The following is a 24,100-nucleotide window of genomic DNA, read 5'->3' as shown; positions in this document are numbered from 1 at the left end:
GCGCGCGCGGACGAAAGAGTTTATTCTGGATTCTCCGGACGCCTCCAGCGCTGTGAAATCGGAGGATCTCTCCAGTTCTGCTTTTGTACCCAAAGCAGTAGGTCTAATGCGCGCAACAGGACGCAACACTACAGCGCTGCTGCGTATCTGCTCAGTTTTTTAACACGCTGTCGTTTTAAAAAAAAAGAAAAAAGAAAGAAAGTTGCACACCTTTGCTGTCAAATGGTAGCAGCACAGGTAGGGAAGAGGATCCCGGAAGAACCCGTAGAGCAGGTTGCCAGATTGTTTGCATAGGCTTTTATTCCAAAGTTAGCGAGCGTCGATGGACTTTTTTGCCTCATTACAAAAAGTAGGCTAGTTATTCTCTCTTCAAGTTATTGATTTGAACGCGAATGAGCGAAAAGAAGAAGAAGATGAAGGAGCTGAGGAAGAAAAAGCTGTTCGTGGTGGTGGACGTGCTGTGCGTTGCAGTTGGTAAGTTATGGACACCAAGTACAAAACTATACGTCAGCATTATCCGCCTATTATCTAGGAGTTGCACTTCAGTGTTGTCAGCAAGAATCCTGACACCATGAAGATCGTGTATGTGTGGGGACAGCGGGTTATTGCCAGTCCGTTCGGTGTGTTTGTGTATTTTGCACTCATGACCGCAACCTCGGGAAGCCTTCCTTTATTCTCACGTTAAAGGGACACGAAGAAGACGTGTTTTTTAATTAGAGGGAAGAGCTTCAGGACAACACAGGAGCTATTGTATTCCAGTATCTCTTTAAAAGGCAAGTTAAACAACTGTGGTTCCATGCCTGAGTCCAGTAAGAGCAGCCTGCCATCCCGCTTTGCTTATGCAGATCTCATCTGCAACATTGTCCAGGCTGAAATGTGACATTAAGTAGCACCATGCGTAAAACACAGGAGGAAGTCTCATTCTCCTCACAGGCCCGCTGCTGCACGCTCCAAACTACTCACCAAAAACTTTGCAGGACTTTTACAGAGCCTCAGGAAGCTCGATGTTTGTTTATGGAAATGTGATATGCATGTGTGCCCCGAATATTCCTCATTTTCTTCAATAGTGTGTCTGCCAGGAAGCTTCTCAAGAATTCTCCCACTTCTCACATACCGTGCATTTCTCAAGAATGTTGTTTCCACATTGCTCCACTGATCATTGTTTTGCAATTTAGCTTCAGTTTTAGATATATTTAGTTTAGTTTTCCATTGCTTTAGTAACGAGATCACATCACTACTGTACCCCCGACGGTGTGGTCATAGTTGTCAACATTTGTCTTTTGCTATCAATCTTTAATGAATGGAACTGAATAGGATATGATATACAGAGGACTGCATGTGTCATTTCAATAATTATAAAGCCTTCCATTGGCTGTTATGATTAGGGTAATGGGTTGTTTGGTGCAAAATGTAAAAAATGTTTTATGTGTTTTTTTGTGTGTATATTTGTTATCTTGCTATTTTATATATATATATATATATATATATATATATATATATATATATATATATATATATATATATATATATATATATATATATATATATATATATATATATATATATACACACACACACACACACACACACACACACACATACAGGAACTATTTACAATCGAATGAGGGGTGGGGAAAATCACAAGCTCTGGCTTCATCCGGCTCCTTTTCGGACAGATTGAACATATTATTTGTAACACTTTATAGATATTGTTTTTTCCTTTTTGGTGTGTTGCTATGCACTCATTGTATTTTTATATATATTTTTTTGTTTGAAATAAAGATTGAAGATTAAAGATGATGTAATTGGACAATGAAACGGAATACATAAAACATTTTACAAATGGGATTATTGAACCCATGAATATAGAGATGAACTACACACTATATGTTGTGTATATTACAAATCTATTAATCATCAATACATGTCACATAAAAAAACGGTTTATAGAAAAACATCAAAACAATCAAATGCATCATTCAAAATTGATTCATTCGTTTATAGATTTATATCCATTGACGTGACACCTGTCGTCCTCCATGTAAATCATAGGCGTCTGATAACATTTAACAGAAGTGAGAAGTCCCCACCTTCAGAAAAATCAGGTGTGTGTGTGTGTGTGTGTGTGTGTGTGTGTGTGTGTGTGTGTGTGTGTGTGTGTGTGTGTGTGTGTGTGTGTGTGTGTGTGTGTGTGTGTGTGTGTGTGTGTGTGTGTGTGTGTGTGTGTGTGTGTTTCACCACTGTGGTGGGACTTTGGTTTTCTGTATTGATGCCACAAGCCCTTGACCGACGGGTGTTGCATAATGGCCTGGGTGTTTGGCGCCGTGTTCGTCCCCTGTTGTGTCTGCGCTGGTGATAGTGGTGGAAGTTGGAGGGAGAACTGTGAAAAGGATGTGCAGATCTGCTCTGCTCTGCAGTTTCAGTCCCCCTCTGGCTTTTCCGAGAGCTTAGGGGTGTTTTTCCATCCCCAGACTGCTGAACTTGATAAGCCTCACCATTTCGCTGTCACAAGTCTGGGATTAACGTCTGGGTTGGGTTTGATCGCTCAGGTCTGGATAGCGGCATCCCACCCTTTTGCCTCTCCCTCCCCCTTTGCCACCCACGTCAGCCACCCAAATAACTGTCAAGTCAACCCCAAGCTTATGTGAGGTTGCCCCAGCCATGTAATAATATTAACAACATGGTAGAGCTTGTAAGTATTCCATTAGCCTATATGGAAACAGAGTCTTGAGTTGGGTTTTGTCTGCATTTGGAACTATTTACATTTCATATTGTAAAAATTGCCATGTGAATCTACCAACGCTGACCGTTATCCAGTCTGATTGACAACTGCTTTTATCTTCTTCTTTTCTTCCACGGAAGCAATTTCTTTATTCCCCTCTGACTCTAAATATGAATCTCCTGTAATGCAGCGTACATGTATTTCTTTTTTGTTATGTAATTTAAAGGCCAAATAAAATCAGCAGATGCAATCACAGAGCCATTTCTTTGGCATGCTCTCTGTCCCGTACACCCTGCCCTGCCCAGGTCAAACTAACAACTGTTGTTGTGGATGAGCCGCCGTCTGTGTTCAAACCATGTCAAACACTATCTCTGAACCTCTTACTGAAGATATATCTGATACAAAATGGCTGCTTAGAGCCAAGGTTTCTCGTAATAAGAAACCTGTCTGATGCATGAAGGACATTAAGTTGTTTTTGCTTTTCAAATATCTGCCCTGGTCTTGAGTTTGTTGTTCATTTGAATCTCTTGACCTTCTCCCTTCTTTCCTCACTGTATCCTCCAGTCCTACTCTTGTCTGCGTAAATCTACACTCGGCACAAGTAGACGGTGGGTGTTGGCTGAGAGCACAGACAGGAAAGGCCGGGGGTTTAACCTCTCCCTGCCCACAGCTCATAGTCGTAGGTGCAGTGCAGCAGGTTGTGCTGCAGGCGATGTGAATGGCAATGAGCTTGTGTATGTTATGAGTAACGTAACATGCTAAATAAGCAGTTGGCAATGTGTGTGTGACCTAAACGGCCCCAAGGCAAGGCCTTCCATGTTTTTCATGTGTGTAGGTTTTGTGATGTAAAGGAAGTTGTGACAAACCAGTTCATCTTGAAAGTCTACTATGCATTCCGTTACACTCGAATGTGACAAAAGGATCAGCTGAAGTTTCATTTTCCCGTCACATGATTCTCTTTTTAGAAAGATGACACTGGGTTACAGTATTTCATTATTAGTTTTGTGTATCCTAATCCTGTGGATTTGAGCTCCCAGCCGGTGGAGAGTCTCCACACGTAGCGGAGTTATTTCGTTTTGTATCAGCATCTTGTTATTGACTGATTCATTACCTGATACAATAGAGTTTGCTCCCAAAGCCCCCACAGCTGTGAAAGTATCAAAGAGTTGCTACGTATTTCCTCGCATTATTTTCATCTTCTTAGACCGTGGCTGCATGTAAATATCCCCATGCTCTGTTCTCTGACCTCGCTGGATGTCGGTTCCAGTTTGTTGGTGAAGCCGTGCTGCAGCGTCTCCAGGGAGCTGGGCCTCTCATGCCGTTGTGTTGGGAAGACTGATCGTCCTGAGTTCTCAGTGTAAGCCTTGATGGGAATTGTTTTCCTCAGGAGAGCTCTGTCATGGAAACTGAAGCCCTTTTATCAACAAGGAACAAGGAACGTCCCTCTGAGAAATACCAAGCCAAGTTTTTTTTTTTTCTTCTTCTTCTCTTGTTCTTTTTTTTATTGATCTTAATTGCACAATGATTTCTGGTAAACTTGTAAGTCTTTTATCGGTCATACTCTAAAGTGGATGAGGATCTTTTGTGGTGGTCATTTTTTTTTTTTTGAAAAAATCCTAACCACATTAATTGTGAGACATTAAAGCCACATTCCCCAAAAGTCAAGTCAAGTTAAGTCAAGTACACAGATGAGGTCAAAAGATTTAGTGGTGAGCTGGTAGAACATTTTGGAATTTTAGGGAGATGTAAGGCACTATTGTGAATGCATCTTTGATGTAATTCCCTCCGCGAAGGAGGTCATGTTTTCAGCTCGGTTTGTCTGCTGGTTTGTTTGTCTGTCAGCAGGATTACCGAAAACCTTCTGGTTTCATGAAAGACGGGGGAAGGGTGTAGCATGGGCCAAGGAAGAACCCATGAGGTTTTGGAGCGGATCCGAATCACGGTGCGGGAAAAACAAATAATTTTTCACTTTCGTTAACATTGTGAGATAGGAGCATTTGTGCTGCATTCATGTGGTGTCGGAATAATCCGAAAAAATGAGTTCTGACTGGGAAAGTTCACACTGCATGAGATAGGGCATGCCTTGGTGGAGGTCTGCACTCTCTGAGTGCCCTTCTAGTCATAATAGTTGTTATTGTTTTGAAGACATGAGGAGGAAATTGCGTTGTTTAGGATTTCATGGGAAACTTTCCCTAACTGCTTTGCAAGTAAAAACAGTTAGCGCCTGCTGTTCTAATGTAGCTTTCCAGTGTCTTTTAAATGGTGATGATTAAAATGCTGCAGAAGTCTGCCAACGTTTATTCTTTCCAGTAAAGTTTGACAGAAAACATATGCATAGAGAGGGAAGCGGAGTGAGCGACGATTACTTTTTGACAGTGACTAGGATTTTTGGGAAATGCGGCTCCTAATTTGGAGAAACCCAAACAATATCACTGGTGTTAGACAACAGCTAAACCTAGTGCCATTTGCGTACAGTAATCATACAGAAGAATCACAACAAATTCAGCAATGTTACGCAGACGACACAGAAACCCATTTAGTGACCTTTCAGAGAAGCTCGGCACTATTAATGATAGTTGGTCTACTCTTTAACTCGTCCTGCAGATCTTTATGGTTTAGGGTTAAACCTGTGTGGCCTACATCTTCGATCCCCTCCAAACCCAGACTCTTTGATTGCCAGATTTAGCTGCCCTTCCACCACTCCTACAACCTCGCCTGCCACCCTGTCTCCTTCTGCACTGCTTGGACCTAAGCATGCATAAATGATGGACTGAGCGAAACGGCAGGATTAAAAATAAAGAATGGGCAGGAGCAGGATTTGGTGTGACTGGTGAAGTTGGGCGTTGCTCATGTGAATTAGAATTCCAGAGGCCAACGCCGGCAGAGGTTGTAGGCTCAGCACATACCTTCCACATTAGTCAGTCCAGCTTGAGGTGAGACAGTCAGAAGAGAGGGAGCATTTAGTTGTTTTGTTATCGCGAGTCATCTTGTAAAGGTTTGTAACATCAACTATGTTGATACAGAGCTCTGGTGCTACTGATGTCCCTTTGGTCATTTTAACAGTGCGTGTCTGAATTGGAGGGAGGAAACAAAAGAGAGCAGGAAAGAAGAAAAAAAAAACGTGGAAACGTTGACTGCAGCTGAAGGAAAAAGCCTTCTCTCTGTGTGTGTGGGGGGGAGAGTGTGAGAGTGTCGTGTGCGTGTATAAATAAGAAAAAGAGAAAAAAAAAGAGTGTAAAAGAAAAGGTGTTAAAGAGGAAACGAGAGCTATCAACAGAAGGGAAAGATGGATTGGAAAGGGGGCTGGGGAATACAGAAAGAAGAAACTCACTGAGTGACTTTCGCACTGGAAAAACGAGAAATGAGGGTGGAATAAATTAGAGCCAAAGTTCCAGCTGTGACCCTGAAGAGAAGTTTCAGACCAAACAGGGCAGCCCAGGGGCATGAGAACACACTCTCTATATTAACATCAGACACACACACACACACACACACACACACACACACACACACACACACACACACACACACACACACACACACACACACACACACACACAGGCTTTACATAATGAAAACCCAGACTGTATGTTTTTAATTATCCACATGGTTTTGCAGGTGCAGCAGGTTATGTCAGAGAAACAAGGGCAAGTAGGTGTGAGATACTCTCAAACCACTGGGGGGACTGCCAGATGATTGAGGGGTCAACTTTCCTTTAGAAGTGTGTGTGTGTGTGTGTGTGTGTGTGTGTGTGTGTGTGTGTGTGTGTGTGTGTGTGTGTGTGTGTGTGTGTGTGTGTGTGTGTGTGTGTGTGTGTGTGTGTGTGTGTGTGTGTGTGTGTGTGTGTGTGTGTGTGTGTGTGTGTGTGTTTTTTTTTTTTTTTTGACAAAGACAGAAAAACTGAGATGAAAAAAAAACAAGACAGAGAGAGCGGCTGAGAGAGGACGTGACAAGCCTCGAATCTCAGCCCCAGAGTGCGACTGTGGTCCAAATGGCTCTACGTAATTGCACATCTGCCAGCTAAATAAAGCACCATCCCATTGAGGCCTCTATATTTACAACAGAGGGAGAAGTGTGTGGGAGGACGCTGTGATCAAGAGAATGACAGACAGGAAGATGGAGCTCCAGAGAGAAGAATGAATGACTTTGAATAAGCGAGAAGAAAAAAAATAACTGCATGGAGGAAGGAATGAAGGAAAGAGTGCACATTGCTTCTCACACTGACATCTTTGTTTGTCCGTGGTATCAGTTGATGCTTAAATTTTCCGTTACGCTTCTCTGACTGATGCTTTTCAGACCCTCCTTTGAGTCATCACTAATTACTCAGCTCTCTGTTGCACTAATGCCCATTTCAGCAGGGGGAGACACCGAGGTGCCACTGTGGATGAATGCTAGATTGCGGCCAGGTAAATGAGACGCCTTAAACTTCCCCGAATGGAACCAAAGCCTCTAAAATGGGCCTTTCTTAATGTGAGACAGGAAAGCTCGAGCCTTGCGTCCTGCAACTTCAAACAGGCTCCCATTAGGGGCTCAGGCAGGAGTATTCTGACTGGCAGCTGGAGGTTAGCCTCTTGGCTAAGTTCCAAACTGGCAGTATTTCCCTTCATCCGTATAAGCAGGTGTCTAGAAAGAAGGTTCTCCTGTATCCTGAATAAGTACATCCACCCCCTTCTACCTTTCCTTCATATATATGTTCATTTGTGTTTTCTAAACATAAAAAAGTCAGAAGCCTAGTCTTTAAGTAGAGGCAGCTATGGAGCAGTGTCAGTTTAGGTTGTGGGGTTGTCTCGTGGTATCCCGGAGACTTATTTTGTCTGCCGATGGGTCTATTTTTGCTGTGTTTGTGTATGTGTGTCTGCTTTTCAAGAGTGGCTGGTTTGTTTCTCGCAGATATGATCCATGAGACACATTCACACACCTCAGGATGTACCATTCATTCTGCCCATGACGGCAGTCCAGACTCTTTACATCATTTTATATGAGCACTTTTATTTTGATCCAAACTTGTAACTTACGACTAACAAGTTAAAGTCATGTGTTGACTTCATGCTGAATTAGTGCTTCGTTTATGAACACAGAAATGACTTTTTTTTTTTTACAAGCCAAGGGAGGCTTGTTTGAGGCCAGCTGCCCTGACTTCACTCAGTACATGAAATGTGTGGAAAACTAGCTAAATCTATTAAGAGGATTTAGTACGTGCAAAAACCCACTCCTTAAAACATTTAGTATGTAGCGAAACATATCCGTACAAAGGATACTCACAAATGTAATGTCGTTGATGTACATGCAAAAGCTATTAAGCCTTTTGTGAACTTGTTAGATGGAGGAAGGTGGTATATTTCATTAGCTGCTGGCACTTCTCTTTGAAGCTTTTCACTTAATTTTTTTCGCACTTTGCTGTGATTAATGGCTCCACTCTGGCAAGTGTTAAAAGCTTCAAAAAACAGTTTGAAGCTACTATACCACTATTGTGACCGCCATAGAGAAATAATTATGTCCTTCTGCCATTTTAAAGTGAAATTTACCATGCTGTATTAAGTAAATAAACATTCCCCGTGACTTAGTCCAGGCACAATCTTACACAAACCATTTAAAACTTGCTGGTATACAGTTATGATAGTCAAACAAGTCTTTACTTTTGTTTGCAGTTCCACTTGGTTTTTGGTGTTGTGCTGAATGCAAACATTCCACACTGCATAAAACGTTGGTATTGGCTGAAATAATATGTGGAGTGGAAACAGATTTCATGTCACAATGTCCCCCCAAGTCTCCCTCCGCTGTAATGCCAGCTGGCTGTGGATCCCAAAGGACAATGTTTGTTTTCATGTCTGGTAATGCAAACCCACTGATAATATTAAGTTATCAAATAACATATTTGACATGCTATGTAAATTTCAATCGTGTCCATACTAGATATATGAGGAGCCTGGAAAGGTTTAAGATAATATTTTGAATTTCCTGGCATTCTCTTTCTTTGTTTTTCTTTTTTCACAGAGATTACATTTATTTACATTTAATTTTTTTTAAACCAAGCATCAGATCCTTGGAGTAGTAGTCACAATAATAACTCCTGTAATGACATTCTATCTGATGTCTTTTTGATTTAAGTCCAACCATTTGTCAGCGATGGTGAGATGGAAAGGTACACCAGAGACGGTTGTTCCTTGCCAGCTGGAAGCAGGATGCAGGATACAGATGCAGAAGCTGCCACCCAAAAGCCACATCAATAAATCCATCTCAGGGCGCTCCCCTGAGGCGCCTGAGACAGGATGTCGGTTAAATACAAGAGAACATATACTGTGGTTGTCACAAACAGGATTTTGGTGGTGCGAAGAGGAAAATATGTGGAATAAGACTTTATACACCCGGTTTACCACCCTGTCCTGACACGGCTGGTAGATGTGAAAACGGGGATCCAGGAAGCGTCTGGTGCTTGGTGGCCAGTGGGAAGTTGCCGTGCAGGGACAGGTGTCATCCAGCTGCTGCGGCTCACAAATAGGCTAGGGTGTAGACAAAGGGGGGAAGGTGGAATAGATGCATTGGATAGGTGTCGGCTAGTAAAATTGCCTAAAATTAGTTAAACATTTATATTTACAGTATGTGTTGGTTAAAGCAATAGTTCTGCATTTTAGGGAAGTACGCTTATTCACTGAGAGTTAGATAAGAAGATCGATACCGCTCTCATGTCTGTACTCTAAATATGAAGCTACAGCTAGAAGCTGGTTAGCTTAGCCTAGCATAAAGACTGGAGTCAGGAAAAACAGCTAGCCTGGCTCTGTTGGAAGGTAACAGCAGGCAGATTTTTATTTTGCTTTTCACCCATAATAAGCCTGCCAAGAAAATATTTGTTTGATGACCACTTGTCAAAACTGAAGGGCATTTTTGCTGATAAGTGTATTTTTACTTCATCTTGTGTTGAAATATTGAAGATGGGAGTTGAGATCCCTCCTTTTTTTAAATGTCATAAGGAGATTAGAGCTTTTCGTGTTGAAATCAATTGGTATCTCTTATTGGTGTGTTTTCCTTCCCTGTTTGTCTCGTCTAAACCCTCCGAGGTCGGGTTACCAGGAGTCCATGTGCAATCGTGGGTTTATCCTTTTAGAGCACTATTGTTTATTCTCCTCTCAACACAAAGCTTCTACAGTATTTTGCCGCTGCCCTTCCATACTGAGCCAGTAAGACTCTTTGTCTATATAGTGTCTGTGAGGAACATGTGTGCAGTTAGCATGCCACTAAACAATGACCGTACTCATCTCATGTCACCTTGGATATATGTGATGTCAGACACGAGTGAGACCCACTGCGGGCCATTGTACAGGTGTCCTTGTGTACTGTTGTTTATTGTGAATTACTGCATTTACTAGAGGAATATCTCTCCTTCATTAGTTAATTAGTGGTTTAGTTTTAGTTATAATTTTTTTTTTTTTCTCAGAATGAGCTCAGGTTTTAGTGTCACATTAACATGTTATACATCCTTCACCACATCTTTCTGAACTGCACAGCCCCAGCATTTAAGAAAAACCTGCCAGAAGTTATTTATTTTATTTTTTGTCAATATTCATATTTTTTACAATTTACAGTAGGCTGTCGTTTCATGTTCGTTTCAGGGTGGATGTTAAACCTGGTGTTGCCATCAATCCAGTTGTATATTTTGCTTTAGTCTCAGCCTTCAGCATGTGGACCGTTGTTTTCTCATCAGTCAGTCTCGCTGGAAGTCCTCCTAGAATTATGTCAGCTGCAGACATTTCTTTTGAAATAATGGGAGGGGTGCACTGCTCATTTACACAGAAATGTAATACTATTGGTGAAAGCACTTTTCAAGTATGTGCAGTGTTTTTTCACAGCTGTTTTTCTTGCGTTTAGTATGTGGCTGTACCGTACGGCATTCCCACAGTGGCCCCAAGACTGTCTGTCTGCCTATTAGTGGTAGTGGATATCAGGGTGGAGAGTACATTCCTCAGTAGGGCTGCAACTCATGATGATTTTCTATTCTGTTAATTCATTTTTTACACTTGACTGAAATGTCAAAGATAATGACAAATACCCAACAAAAGCTACCAGAGTCGGTGTATTAAAAATTACTTCTTTTTTTTTTTTTTTTTTTTTTTACTTTTTCAAGTAAAACTTTGACTAAAATGATAAATTAACCATTTCTATCTATCAAGTAAGGGCTTTCTTACACATACTGTATCTACTTAAGTCTAACTCCACCCAACATCTTTTGAGTATGAAACACTTACTGTTGTAGGCTTAAAAAAGGTGTAGTAAAAAGTTAGAGGTCATATCAGTTACAGTGGAAACTACTTGCACAGTCCACTTCAGTTCTGCCCATCTACTGTATATCCTCGGTCAAAACAGCCATAGTTTGCCCAAAATCTTCCTTCAGTATCTACCAATTTAGGGGAAGTTTGACTTTAAAGAGGAAGAGCAAAAAAGCTGCTGCATAATTTATTTATTACTAGAAAATGCATTTCCTGCAGAAAATGCGTGGGAATGCTGGATAGCTGAATTGCTAAAGCTAAACTGGGTGAATAGCTTAAATCTGTAAGAAGAAGTTGAAGTAGTGAGAATAGTTGAAAAAGTGGAAATTGGTTTAATAAGTATGAATTTCATTGAAAAGTTGAATAACGCCACTAATGTATAAAATAATTTATTTTCTAACTGGAATTATGAATAAGTATGGAAGACTTACAAATGCTGTGAGAAACATTGATGAAAATGCAGAAATATGGAACAAATTGTTTTGAAAAATCTCAAATGCATTGCACTACACAGCTGAAAAACTTGGAAGTTGGAAGCTGAACTGCACATAAGTTAAGAGCTGAAATACATTTGAGAGAGAGAGAGAGAGAGAGACAAAGAGAGACAAAGAGAGAGAGAGGGATAGAGAGAGGGAGAAAGAAAGGGAAGGGAGGGAGAAGGAGGGATGAGAGAGAAGGAGAGAGAGAAAAAGAGAGGGACAGGAAGAGAGAGGGGGAGAGAGAGTGGGACGACAGAGAGTGGGAGAGACAAAGAGAGAGAAAGAGAAGGAGAGAGAGAGAGAGAGAGAGAGAGAGAGGGATAGAGAGGGAAAGAGAGACAGAGAGGGAAAGAGAAACAGAGAGAGAGAAGACGGACAGAAGTGGAAGGCCAAAGCTATAGACTAATGTTCATATTACTGCCTGTAGTATCTGTGTGTGTCTGTGAAAGTGCTGTCATGGTAACCAATGGCCAGTGGATATGTTTGTAAACATGCTTTGAAGTGTAATCAGTTAACGAGTGTTTCACCTGCTGAAACTGTCAGCTGGGCCACATGCAGCTCAGAGACACTGAGAGCGAGCTCCTAAATAAAGGCTCAGACTGCCATAACAATAACTGCTATCAGTCAAATGACGTCATCCTGAGCACCACAAGGCCTTTGTGAATGTATCGGTATCAAATGTATATGGATAACCTTAAAAATGTGGGCATATCAGCAATTTAAAAAAGTGGTTCGTTCTGCATTTTGCTTGGAAATGTGAAGAATGTTATACAGAAGAGTGAATGGAGAAAGTTGTGAACTCTTGTCATTTGGAAGCTCAACCAGCCAAAAGTAAAAGGTGTATCACAAAACTGAGCACATTGGCTGAAACTAGACAAAAATACTTACGTTTTGATGTATAAATTGTGTATGACAAGTAGATATTGTGGGCGTGAGAACAATTTGTAGAGAAGGGACAAAGAATTTTTTTTAAGGCTCTGTGCTGTACTATGACATCATCCACTCTAGCTCACGCAATACACACTCTGTTTAATCGATAAAAAATCCTGAAATGATCACTAAACTTGAACAGCTTTTTCACAAAAACTGTAAAAGATATCAAACTGAAAAGATACGTTTGGATAGCTGAATATTTTGTTTGGCGTCTGTAGGTGAAAGTATGAAGGAACTGAAACTTTTGGGAGCGGAAGAAGATTTGAAGGATTTGAAGCATGCTCTCATTCACTTCAATGTTAAAAAAAGTGTTAAAAAGCTTAATATTTAAAAAAGTATAAATAGTAGAAAAAAAGTTGAAGAAGTCCATCATTAGCTGAAAGAGATGAACATTTTAAAAGTTGAATGGTTTTAATAGCTGAAAGTATGCAGAAGTTACTTAGAGCCAAAAAACGTACGGAATAATAAGAATAAATAAAAAAACGAACAACTGGCAATGCTGCTGAATCAGCATTCCCACTTAATATGTGTTTATCAATACTACTTTATAAAGAAGAGGTCTTTTTTAAATTTGTTGTACACACACTTAGAGAGAGAGAGAGAGAGAGAGAGAGAGAGAGAGAGAGAATCTCAAGGACATCATTCGTGCACTCAGGAGCCTTGAGCAGCTATATTTGGTCTTATATTTGCACACAGCCACATCATTCAAAAGAGCTGCCATTGTGTCTGCACTGATTTGTGTACTCTCTTGTGTCTGTGAGTATGTGTGTGATATGTGATCTTTACATAAGCACACATGCCTGTGTATATAAATACTATTTTGCAATGTTTATTTTTGTAATTCCTTGCTGCGCGTTTCTACCCGGACATTTACCGACTGAATGTTTTTTTTTCTCCTTGTGGGTTGTTTTCATCATTATGGTTTAGGTCCGAGAGGGAAAGGGAAAACAATTTCACTATCCTTAGAGAAACATTTTCATGTCCTGTCTTTTAGAAAATGATGTCATTTCTGTCTTATGTTATTCCACCAAAACATGTTTTCTCAAATAGTGATGTCCATTAACTTGGATCAACCTTGTTCCTGGTCTTAAGCCCAGTTATAATCTTGGCAGTGACTAATGCATTCATCTCATTTCCCCTAAAGCACAATATCTCCAAATATGGTGAATAATTCCAACCCATCTCATCAGACTGTTGTTCTCCTGCTTTGTTTTGGCTACAGCGGCGCTGCCCTTCATCATAATGTCCATTGTGTTCAAGCCATATCAGAGAGGGGTTTACTGTGACGACGAGAGCATCATGTACCCCCTAAAACCAGACACCATCACCCATGGCATGCTGGCGGCTGTCACCATCTCCTGCACTGTCATCATTGTAAGTTTTACTTCTATCTGTCTCCCCCCCTCTCTTCATAAAGGGAGCTTTATTACGTCATCTCACTAAAGCCAAAATCATGGAAAGTTTACAGGACTTCACTCATTTAACACCATTCTGGGCTGTTTGCTCCATAACTAACTTTAGGAATTGGGCAAAGTGTTGATGTATAAGGATAAGAAAGAAAAGTAATTTAACTCGGTAACACTTTACTTGAAGGTATCTACATAAAAGGGACATGACACTGTCTTGACACATGAACTCTAATGGCCCTGACACACCAACCCGATAATCAGCCGTTGGACAGTCTGGCGAGGTCAGTGACTCGAGTCTGTTCCGTGTGTTCCGTGCCGTCGTCCGTCGGAGGAGCTGTCTGCCTTCATTTTGGCCGACCTGACTTGCTGGGTCGGAGGGCGGGCAGTCGGACTCCCTCCACTTGAGTGGTGGAGTGCTAACCTGGAAATAACGAGCGGGATGAGTGACAAATGCCTCTCGAAATCTGACGAAAATCTTTGTTGATCTGAAATGAAGACAGATTCAGCAACTGTATGGCCTATTTCTCGCTTAAAATGTTTTCAGAAACACGTTTCAGTGAACTATTTTCGTAAAATACGAGATCGTATTTCGAACACGTATTTGTACTTTGCCATTACTATCGGCTGGAGAAGCCAGACCCACATGACGCGTTGTCATTTCCGGTTTAAATCTTTTGTATTACGTGTCGCGCAGAACGTACGCTTAAGATGACGTCGCTTCTGTGTGTTCCAAGGCACTTTTTGGACCTCGGGGAGCTAACTCTAACCCTAACCATAACTTGTCATGAGAAAAAATGAATGACACTTACTAAAAGAAGCGTTATGTCATAAACATTTATGACTTGTTTATAATGTTCATGACACGTTCATGACAGTGTCATGTCATTCATATATAGATACCTTCAAGTAAAGTGTAACCTTTAATTCTAATCATGAGAAAAAAAATTGGATCAAAGCCTAAAAATAAAACTCTTTTCACTGTTGGCCGTCTTCCCTCAGATCTCCACTGGAGAGGCTTATCTGGTCTACAGCAAGAGGGTTTACTCAAATTCTGACTTCAACCAGTATGTAGCTGCACTCTACAAGGTGGTGGGCACCTTCTTGTTTGGTGCATGTGTTAGCCAGTCGCTCACCGACCTTGCCAAGTTCACCATTGGCCGCCCGAGACCGAACTTCATGGCCGTATGTTTCCCTAAGGTCTGCACGGGATACATGCAGGTGATCAACTGCACAGGCAAGCCTCAGGACGTCACTGAGTCCAGGTAGGAGGGGGAGATCTCAGTGTTCTAGTAGTATACTTGTACCATTATGCTTTAACGCTAATTATCACATACTGGTGTTTTTCTGTGGAGTGAGATTCTAACACATTTAACATGATAATGATGCCAACAGGGTTCTACAGTTTAAATATCCTGTGTGACGCATTTAGATTTTTTTTTTTCTTCTCCAGATTGTCCTTCTACTCGGGTCACTCCTCTTTTGGAATGTACTGCATGCTCTTCCTTGCGGTAAGTACAGCACATGAGCCTTAATCCATGGTTAAAAGTCTTAACACACAGTGTAAACCCGCATCTCTATGTACAGTAAACACGGGAATCACCCCATGTGATCTCCACGCAGATATCTCAGTGTTATATCTCATCTGAGAACAGGCTTATGCATTTGGATTCGTACTCGAGGGCTAATTGTTGAGGAGGAGGAAAGGCCCATAGAGGCGGTTTGTGTCTGTGGACATAAAAGGACAAGGCAAGAGTTTAGAGGAAGAATGTGGATACTAGGGGAAATTATCTGGAGGCCTCTGCTGCCTTTTTCCCAGCAATGATGACAGCAAAGCATGTGCTGTGTTCTGTCCTCCAGCACCTATCCAGTTCATTACCCTTGGCCCCATCCCTTTGTGTAAAAAGCCAGGCACCAGTGCTTGACAGCAAGCGTCAAGAGGCCAAGCAAAGCAACATTGTTCAGTTTAAAGACAGAATATCTCAAGCTTGTGTCCATTCCTGTCAGTGGCTCTCAGGTTTCCAGGCAAATGCTGCAAACAAATTGGGCAGAGCTGTGATATCCAGCAGCCTGCGACCCTGTTCAGTGCAGAGTGTGGCTGTGTGACAGGAGGGACTGTAGTGTGATGCCAATTTTTGCACCTTCAACAGCAGTCCAGAAGAAGCCCAGAGAAGTACTGTACTGTTGCCAGGTTCATAATTTTTTGGCGTCTGCTGTTTTCCAGTAAAAAGGGGTTTCAGTACATAGTGGACATAAATTAGATTTGTACTCAACACCTTTTTACAGTTAAATCCAATTTGGGGCTTACAAGCAACTGTTTTTGCATTAGACAGAGACACAAACTTGAAATAAATGGACTTTTTTTGTTTTTGGTGTTTGGAGTGAGGTACTATTTAAACTTTGAAACCTTACAGTACAGCAAATACAGAGATTTGGAGATTGCTCCATTGCTTTGTCAGCATACTGCATGACATTTATATAACATTGTGTCTTTGCAGCTACTGTAGATGTTGCTCCAGACACCATTTACATTATCCTAACCTTTTTTATGGTGTGATAACCAGACCAAAACCACTTCACATCTTTTTCTCCATGTAATAGCAAGTTGACAGCAAGGTTATAATAGTTTTACATCTTCAATGAGTTTTTATTTTTATTTTAGTTTTGACTTTTGGATTTCATTTTCAGTTTAGTTTTAGTTAGTTTACAGTGTGTTTGCTAGTTTTAGTTAAGTTTCCGTTTTTGTTTGTTTTTGTTAGGGTCAGGTATACTTTCTCAGAAGTATGTAGCTAAATATAATACATAACAAAATACATGGTTGGAGAATAGCCATGATGTTTAATGTTAAATCTTTGTGCTTCTTTAGTGTCCGAAGTGAAGCAATTACGGCACAGTGCCATCTCTCGTCTGTTCAATGTCACGAGAGTTGACGAGAATTCATGCTGTCTCCTTTTTTTCAGTAGTGACATATTTTTTTATGTAGTTTTAATTAATTTAAATTGTAATAGTGGTTTTATAGTTATCTATATATCTGTATTTCATGTTTTAACAATTTGCAGTTTATGTACTTATTATCCATTGTTCGGAGCTTTTATTTGTTTATATATTTAAATATCTTTTGGTTTTAAGTGTCTTGCCTCTGGTGTTTGCTCACATATGATAGCGTTTCACCAGTTTGGTTCAGCTTGTTCCTGTTTTGAATGACATAATTTCTGTCAATTTAGGGGTGGTTGGGAAGGTGGGTGAATGGGGAGGGGGGGCAAGTGTGTGCGTGTGTGTCTGTGTGTCAGTCTGTGTATCTGTGTGTCTGTTTTCTGTATGTGTGTGGGATGTGTTGTATGAAGCACTTTGTGCTAAATTTTTATGTATGAAAAGTGCTATATAAATATGTAAGTCTGATTGATATTATAGCTAAAAAACTAAACTGAAATGGTTTACACTCATTTTTATTTGATTTGTATTAGTTTATTAACCTGGCAATATACTGTAGTTTCACATTAGTTTTAGTTTTTCTTGAAGGGTTTTGATTTAGTTTCACTTTACTAAAAATTATTTTTCATTTAGTTAACAATAATAACCCTGGTTGACAATCTCTCCCCCCTGATCTCTCTCTCTTTTCTGTCTCTTCTCCACCTGTGGTCTACCACCCTCTGTTCCTTTTCCACATCCTTCAGCTTTACGTGCAGGCGAGACTTGTGGCTAAGTGGGCCAGACTTCTCCGGCCCACCATCCAGTTCTTCCTGGTGGCCTTTGCGGTGTATGTGGGTTACACCCGAGTCTCTGATTACAAGCACCACTGGAGCGACGTGCTGGTGGGGCTGCTGCAGGGAGCGCTTGTTGCTGTACTCAATGTGAGTCGCCACGACAACTTCTCTCAAGGGCAAACATTGCAAAATGCAGAATTCCTACATGATTTTCCAACATGGTCTGGTATCATAATGCTGAGATCTTCATGCAGTGATGGAAGCCAATCATCAAGCAATTCACAGAAAGTCTGAAATTTTATACTGAAAATTGTATGATGTCATCAGCTTAGAGAAAAAAATATAACCAATATAACAAAATAATATAACAAATATAACAAAATAACACTTATCTCTAGAAAACATGTTCACATGTGGCTCCAGCCTCAAACCTGGTGACATCTGTACTTTGAGTCTTACTCCTGTGGCTTCTGGCTTAAGGAAAAGCAAACATGGGTGGTGCTCCAGGTCATCAAAATGACATTTAATGGAAATCTTTTTGTTCGTGATACTCCCTTTCAAAGCAGAACAGCCGCTGAATGGTCCATATTTCAGCTTTATTTCAGTCTGGCAGTAAAAATCCATATAGCTGACAGAAAGCATGAGGGGAATGAAGTGTGACAGCAGCAAAGTGTGATTTCATACAAACCCACACACGTGCACTGGCAGGTTCTCAGGCAACAAGTCCATTCAGAGCACTTTTGTGTGTGTGTGTGTGTGTGTGTGTGTGTGTGTGTGTGTGTGTGTGTGTGTGTGTGTGTGTGTGTGTGTGTGTGTGTGTGTGTGTGTGTGTGTGTGTGTGTGTGTGTGTGCGCTTTTGGCCTTCACAGTGTTGTGTGCAATTAGAGACCCTCCTGGGCATAGTGTTTTATGACCTTCAGGGCTTGTGCCTGCTCCCTGTGTGTTCCTCTCAGATGTGTGTGTGTGTGTGTATGTCACTTAACAGCTGTGCACAGACCTGTCCAGACATATGCAATCACACTTTCCAGCCCTGCCCTTACCTCCTCTAGGTCCCTTACATGCTTATACTCCAATCTCTGTGGGAAACATATTCCATAAGTGACCAAAGCTAACATCCTCTAATTTTTCCTCCTCTGCAGGTGCACTTTGTGTCAGACTTCTTTAAGAAGCGTCCTCCTCGTTGCACAAGGCCAGACACAGCTGATAGCGAAGAACCAGAGAGGAAACCCAGCCTGCAGATTGTAGACTCCGAGCACAGCAACCATTTCAACTATCGCCACAATCCAGGCCCTGTGTGATAGGGGCTGACGCTAGGGAACAGAGGCTGCAGCCTGCAGACCCAAAACCTGTGTGATAGGGTCCAACTCTAGGGCTTCAACCTTGATTGTGCAGTCAACAGCGTTTAGTTCAGGGAATTACCTGGGTCTTGACTCTATTAGCTGCCCGCTGCAGACTCCTGATGCTATGTGAGGAGTCCTATAGTGTGAGATGTTAAATTTTAAAGTGTCTACATGAATTCTGCAGCCAGCCCTTCGTATGCCTTTGTGAAAGAAGTAAAAGGTAGAGATCAGGTCTATAGCTTGCAGCCTCCAAGCCCCATGCTCCCTACCTCTGTGTCAACCACTCGCACCACACCTACTCCCCAACCACTGGACTGACTGAGGGGGCTGCATCCCATCGCCAGTGCCTGAGCCCCCTCTCAAAGACACCATGATGATCTCCTATCTCCCGTAAGAAAGAGAGAGGAGCATGTTGTTTTTAAGACATCATTGTTGATGTTGAAGTGTATGTGCTTAAAGCTGCATTAAGTGAAAGACTCCAAACCCACAGCAACAAAGCTATAATATACTAATGCCTTCTTAAGTGCCTGTGGCTTATGTTTTAGCAGATGTGAACAGCAGAAATGCAGGAACATGGGCATCCCAATTAGAGTCCTATCCTTCCAACTGACAAATGTAAGTCTGATATCCACTCACTTTTATGCCACCACTTCCTGAGAAAAAGATGGATATGTTTGGCTTGATACATGCTCCACTTACTTTACTTATCACTTGTTCATTAGGTGCAATAAACATGTGTTTCTCAGGCCATGTTTGAAGGAAACCGCTGCCCACAGATTTATATAATGGATTAGTGAGACTAGTTTCACTTATATGGATTGATGAACTAAAACAGCCTGAAAACTGCAGAGATGTGGGACGGGAAGATCTAGATGTTGATTCTCAGTGGGATTCGTAGTACTATAGCAACTATTTTACTTACCAGGAGTTCTTTGATTTTATGTTAATATCAAATATATCGCTTAATGTAGCTTTAACAGTTTTTGTACGTTTTTGATTTCTGTATGTTAGGAGCCAAATGTGTAGGCAGCGATGAAAGAAATGTAAGAACGAGAGGATGAAAGAAATGTAAGAATGAGAGGAAGAAAGACAAGAATGTTTATAAATGTAGGGAAAGGCACAGTTTGTTGTAAGTGCACCTTAAAAAAGAGGCTCCACACTAGAAGAGCATTGCAAATCAAATAAATTATTTTAACGGCAAGTCCATAGCAGATGAGCTCATTTTCTCCATGTATCATGCCATCCTGTTGGCAAAAAGGCTCACAAATGAATGTCAGCTGCAGGCCACCACAAAGCTGCTTTGAAAGGCGATCTATATCGAACATCTTAGGTCAGATGTAATTCTATGATCTGACATTAGTTGACGATACGTTTCTGCCAGCTCCCCTAACTGCCTCACAAACAGGTCTGGGTATCTACTCTGAAAAACAATGTAACCCTTTTAAAAGTGAATACAATTATTGTTGACTCGCACTACATTGATCAACTCTGCTTCACTAGTATGAGTGGATTTCTACTCCCAGAAATTATTCTTAGTATCATGTTGTATCATTGCCCAAGTGTGTCCAGATAAGTGCCTGACTTGTCGCATCATCTCTTCAGTGCCAATTAGTCTGAATCCGAACTAAGGAGAGGAGATCATATACTGAGTCTTAAGGCCCTGGCACACCAAGGAGATCGTCGATCCAAGTTGGGCCGACGGTGAGTGTCAGTCTCCCCTAGTTTTTGCGTTGTGTCATGCACCGTGGCCACGAATCTGCCTTCGTCTGCCTTTTTTTGGCCAATCAACGCTCGTTTCGGCGTTGGCGCAAGAAATTAATCTGGTTGGCTATTCAGCTCAAGTGAATTAGAACACGAGAAGAAAAAATGTAGTGAGGAAAGCAAACAAATGACTATGAGCGCACACAGAAGGCGCTTCTAATTTTTTATCTTCATATCATTTGATCAATCCAATACATATGGAGCTGTCAAAACTGGCCAAAAATGATGTTTGAATGTTCCTTTTTTTTTAAACGCCATAAGATGGTGGTTTCTCTTTTTTAATGACGAATAGATTACCACCACCTGCCTGTCTGCCTGGTGTGTCAGGGCCTTAAAGGTTAAGGGCAGATTTTATGTCCAGACTAAGTCAGATTCACCTTTAACAGTGGTGATGCTTTTCTAAAAATGTATATATTTAATTGTGGAGCTTGTGAATGAAATATGTTTCCCCTGTGTGAAATGGACTGCAGAGGTCGAAACCATTGATTGCAGATAGCTTTCATTTCTGTTGGACTTATGTGCTATACCACTACTTAATTGCCAATCAAATATTAAGCAATTTGCTCTCTATCTTGTCTTCTTTTTTCTGTTTTATTGTTTTTTTATTTCTCAAATAATAATAATTAAAGAAGGATGAGACAACCATTTTGAAAATGGTGTTAATTTATTTTAAATAAAAGAAGTTCTTTATTTACTCTTGGTTGGAAATGCCAGCGCTGTTTTTGTGCAATCACCCCTGTACTGTATATACTAATGCTAGGAGACATGTTTCATGTTGCATATATATGTGCTTGTATGTTTTTATTTCACATGTAGGTGCATTTTAATTTCACCTGTACAGTGTGCTTTGGCCCGTGCCTTCTCAGACTGGTGGCTGGAGAAGTTTGCCACACAAACGGATCCAATTCCAGGTCCAAACATAAGCCAGATGCCTTGGCAGGGCTTTTAAAGGGCTGTTGTAATGATAAAGGGTTACATACCCAACTGTGTTTTTGAAGCCAGTAACACTGCTCCGTTCCCACTTCAAAGATTCGTCTGTGTTCCTCTCCCCATTCCTGTGTTGATAAATGAGGTTACTTTGTGAATAAGGTCTCCTGTACAGTTTATGTACAGCATGCAGACCCCTGGAGGACTGACAGCAGATCTGAGAGACCACAAAGCTGATAAGGGGGGGGACAGGAAGACCGAGAGAATCTCACCTGGTAGTGATTGTAAGGCCCCAACGCTGAGCTGAGACTAGAGAAAGGCAGGGTACTATTGGGTTGGGGGGTGGGGAGTATCCCATGGGGAACCTTGGTCCCTGAGGACTTCTACACATTTAAAACAGATGTTTAACAAGAAACAACTGGAACTGGTTGCGATGAAATGCTGTGCAAGCCCCCACCCCTGCTCCCCCTAAATCTAAATCATCGGATTACTGCAGCCAGACTAATAGCCCAAATGAGGATGAGGATGTAGAAACGGCATGGTGTTTGATGCCTCTCCAGCTTCATGAAAAACCAAGGTTCTCAGTTGTTCATGTGGCTCCATGTGTTATTATGCTTTATTGGATCAGTGCCTTAAAGTAGGCACTGGTTGGCCAATCTCCTGTTTATATGTCCATTTGTAGGTAAGATTCACATTGTTTGCTTTTTGTGTAAAGATGATATCTATAGGCTTTAAACCAGAGAATTTTAAATAAAGGTATAATCCACATTCAGTTATATTGTTTTGTTTATACATTTAATGTCACTGATGTTTTGATGGAATTACACCGGGCTTCCTTAATTGTTGATACAAAGATTTGAGGCATGATGTATTTCATGTCTACAGTACTTGATAGATGGTGATGGTAAACACGTGTCCTGCAGAAAGGAACTTTTGCCATTTTTAAGAAATTAAATATGATAAACCACGTTCTTGCAGCATCACGATTTCAAGATGTTCTTGGCGAGTTCACTGTAATCTTGATTGCAAGCAATATTTCATTTCAATGATGCAAAATAACAATCCTTCACAACCCACAAGCCAAAAAGTCAACACACTCAAAATGGGTGTTGCGACAAGGCTTGGAGGGCGTTCGTTATCTAAAGATTGTTTATTTCATAGTTAATCCACCAGGATGATGTATAGCATCTGCAACAGATCAGTTTGCCCAAAACAAAACCTATTTTCTCACTGACCTATAGAGCTTTTATGCCATGCAAAGACTTTTGGTTCTATCAGCTCGGGGTTTTAGATATCCATCTTTATGATTGTGGCATCCAATAAATGTAGTTTGCGGTGCTAAAAGTTTTAAAAATAACATTTTGAAAATTGCACAGTCAGAAACAATGTTTGTGTTACTCTGGTTGATTCACAGAGCAGAGATGTTTTTCTGTAATTTGGGTAAACTGACCCTTTAACATCATGAATTTTGAAAATGAAATTCATTCACTCTGTAGGTTTGAGGTTTATCTCTTATTTAGAAGAGGTGATATTGTATGGGAAATCAAGATCCATCACATAAAGCTAATAACACAGAATCAAGGAATGTAAATAAATGTTCAGATTTACATGTATTATGTTAAGAGTAAGGTTTGAGCACTCGTGCACTGCAATGCCTAAAGATTTAACGTTCTACCTCTCGAGACGTGCTGTCAAAGGACTTAGTCATGACATGACTTTTTTTGTGCATTGGACATTTTTTCAACAAAAATTAGTGCTGAGGATTTAGGAGGGGTTAATCAGGGCTCCCCTGCTGCCTCAAGGCTGGAGAATGGACCGCTCCACAAAAACAAACACATATATTTATAACGAAATAAACACTGAACCCATGGGGACATTTGTGGCAGTTTTGTTTGCAGCAGTATTGAAAACCACCGTCATCCCTCATTTAAAACAATATTACTCACTTGCACAGGGACATTTTTCACTTTGGTGTCAAAACAACTGGCAATGGAAAACATTAAGGTATTTTATTTACATGACTACCCATTTAGCTTCTTCTTCTTCAGGGTGATTTACAATATGTTAGTTCATAGCTTTCTCATTAATTTCTCCAGAGATGCATAATGTACCCTTGCTGAATATATTCCCCCTAAGGCCTAATAGTAAATTTACCTTGTTACATTATGAAGAATTGTCTCTAAGGTAACCAGGGCATTTCTGAGCTTGCTATACAGCATACCCGCCTGTGGTTGTAAATAGTAAGACACTATCTATCTAAAAGGCATTATCTACACGTACATCAGATCTACTATCTGCCTTAGGGGTTAATGAAATGTATTCCTTTGGCTTTGGTTACCAAACCATCAGCGTGCTGTGAAAAACCTTAGAAATTTTGAATAACTAGCACATTCTATCATAAAATATTGTTCAGCACACTTGATAATCTTCCATGAAAGGCTAAATGTAGTGCAAGAACTTGTTTTAAGCCAGCATGCAAATAGATTTATATAAAAATAATGCTGTATGTCTGATCTGCTGACAAAAGTGTCAACACAAACACAGCAAATAGATAATTCCTCAGAAAC

The 24,100-nt window shown here is 40.8% G+C and overlaps 1 protein-coding gene across 1 annotated transcript; it reads left to right on the top strand.

The window, feature by feature from the left end:
* plpp2b (phospholipid phosphatase 2b) lies at positions 1-22,305 on the top strand. The gene is made up of 6 exons (XM_039811359.1): positions 1-474; positions 13,618-13,769; positions 14,804-15,066; positions 15,255-15,312; positions 17,476-17,652; positions 18,645-22,305. The coding sequence occupies exons 1-6, from the start codon at positions 393-395 to the stop codon at positions 18,801-18,803; spliced, it is 891 nt and encodes a 296-aa protein (XP_039667293.1). The 5' UTR covers positions 1-392; the 3' UTR covers positions 18,804-22,305.
* The last annotated feature ends 1,795 nt before the right edge of the window (positions 22,306-24,100 follow it).

Source organism: Perca fluviatilis, chromosome 9 (assembly GCF_010015445.1).
Source record: "Perca fluviatilis chromosome 9, GENO_Pfluv_1.0, whole genome shotgun sequence".
NCBI classification, from domain to species: Eukaryota; Metazoa; Chordata; class Actinopteri; order Perciformes; family Percidae; genus Perca; species Perca fluviatilis.
This window is presented reverse-complemented; position numbering and strand designations above follow the sequence as displayed.

Coding starts and splice junctions, on each gene's coding strand:
- plpp2b (XM_039811359.1), top strand. CDS start 393: ATGAGCGAAAAGAAGAAGAAGATGAAGGAGCTGAGGAAGAAAAAGCTG. Junction 15,067..15,254: donor CAGGACGTCACTGAGTCCAG/GTAGGAGGGGGA, acceptor TTTCTTCTCCAG/ATTGTCCTTCTACTCGGGTC. Junction 17,653..18,644: donor CGCTTGTTGCTGTACTCAAT/GTGAGTCGCCAC, acceptor CCTCCTCTGCAG/GTGCACTTTGTGTCAGACTT.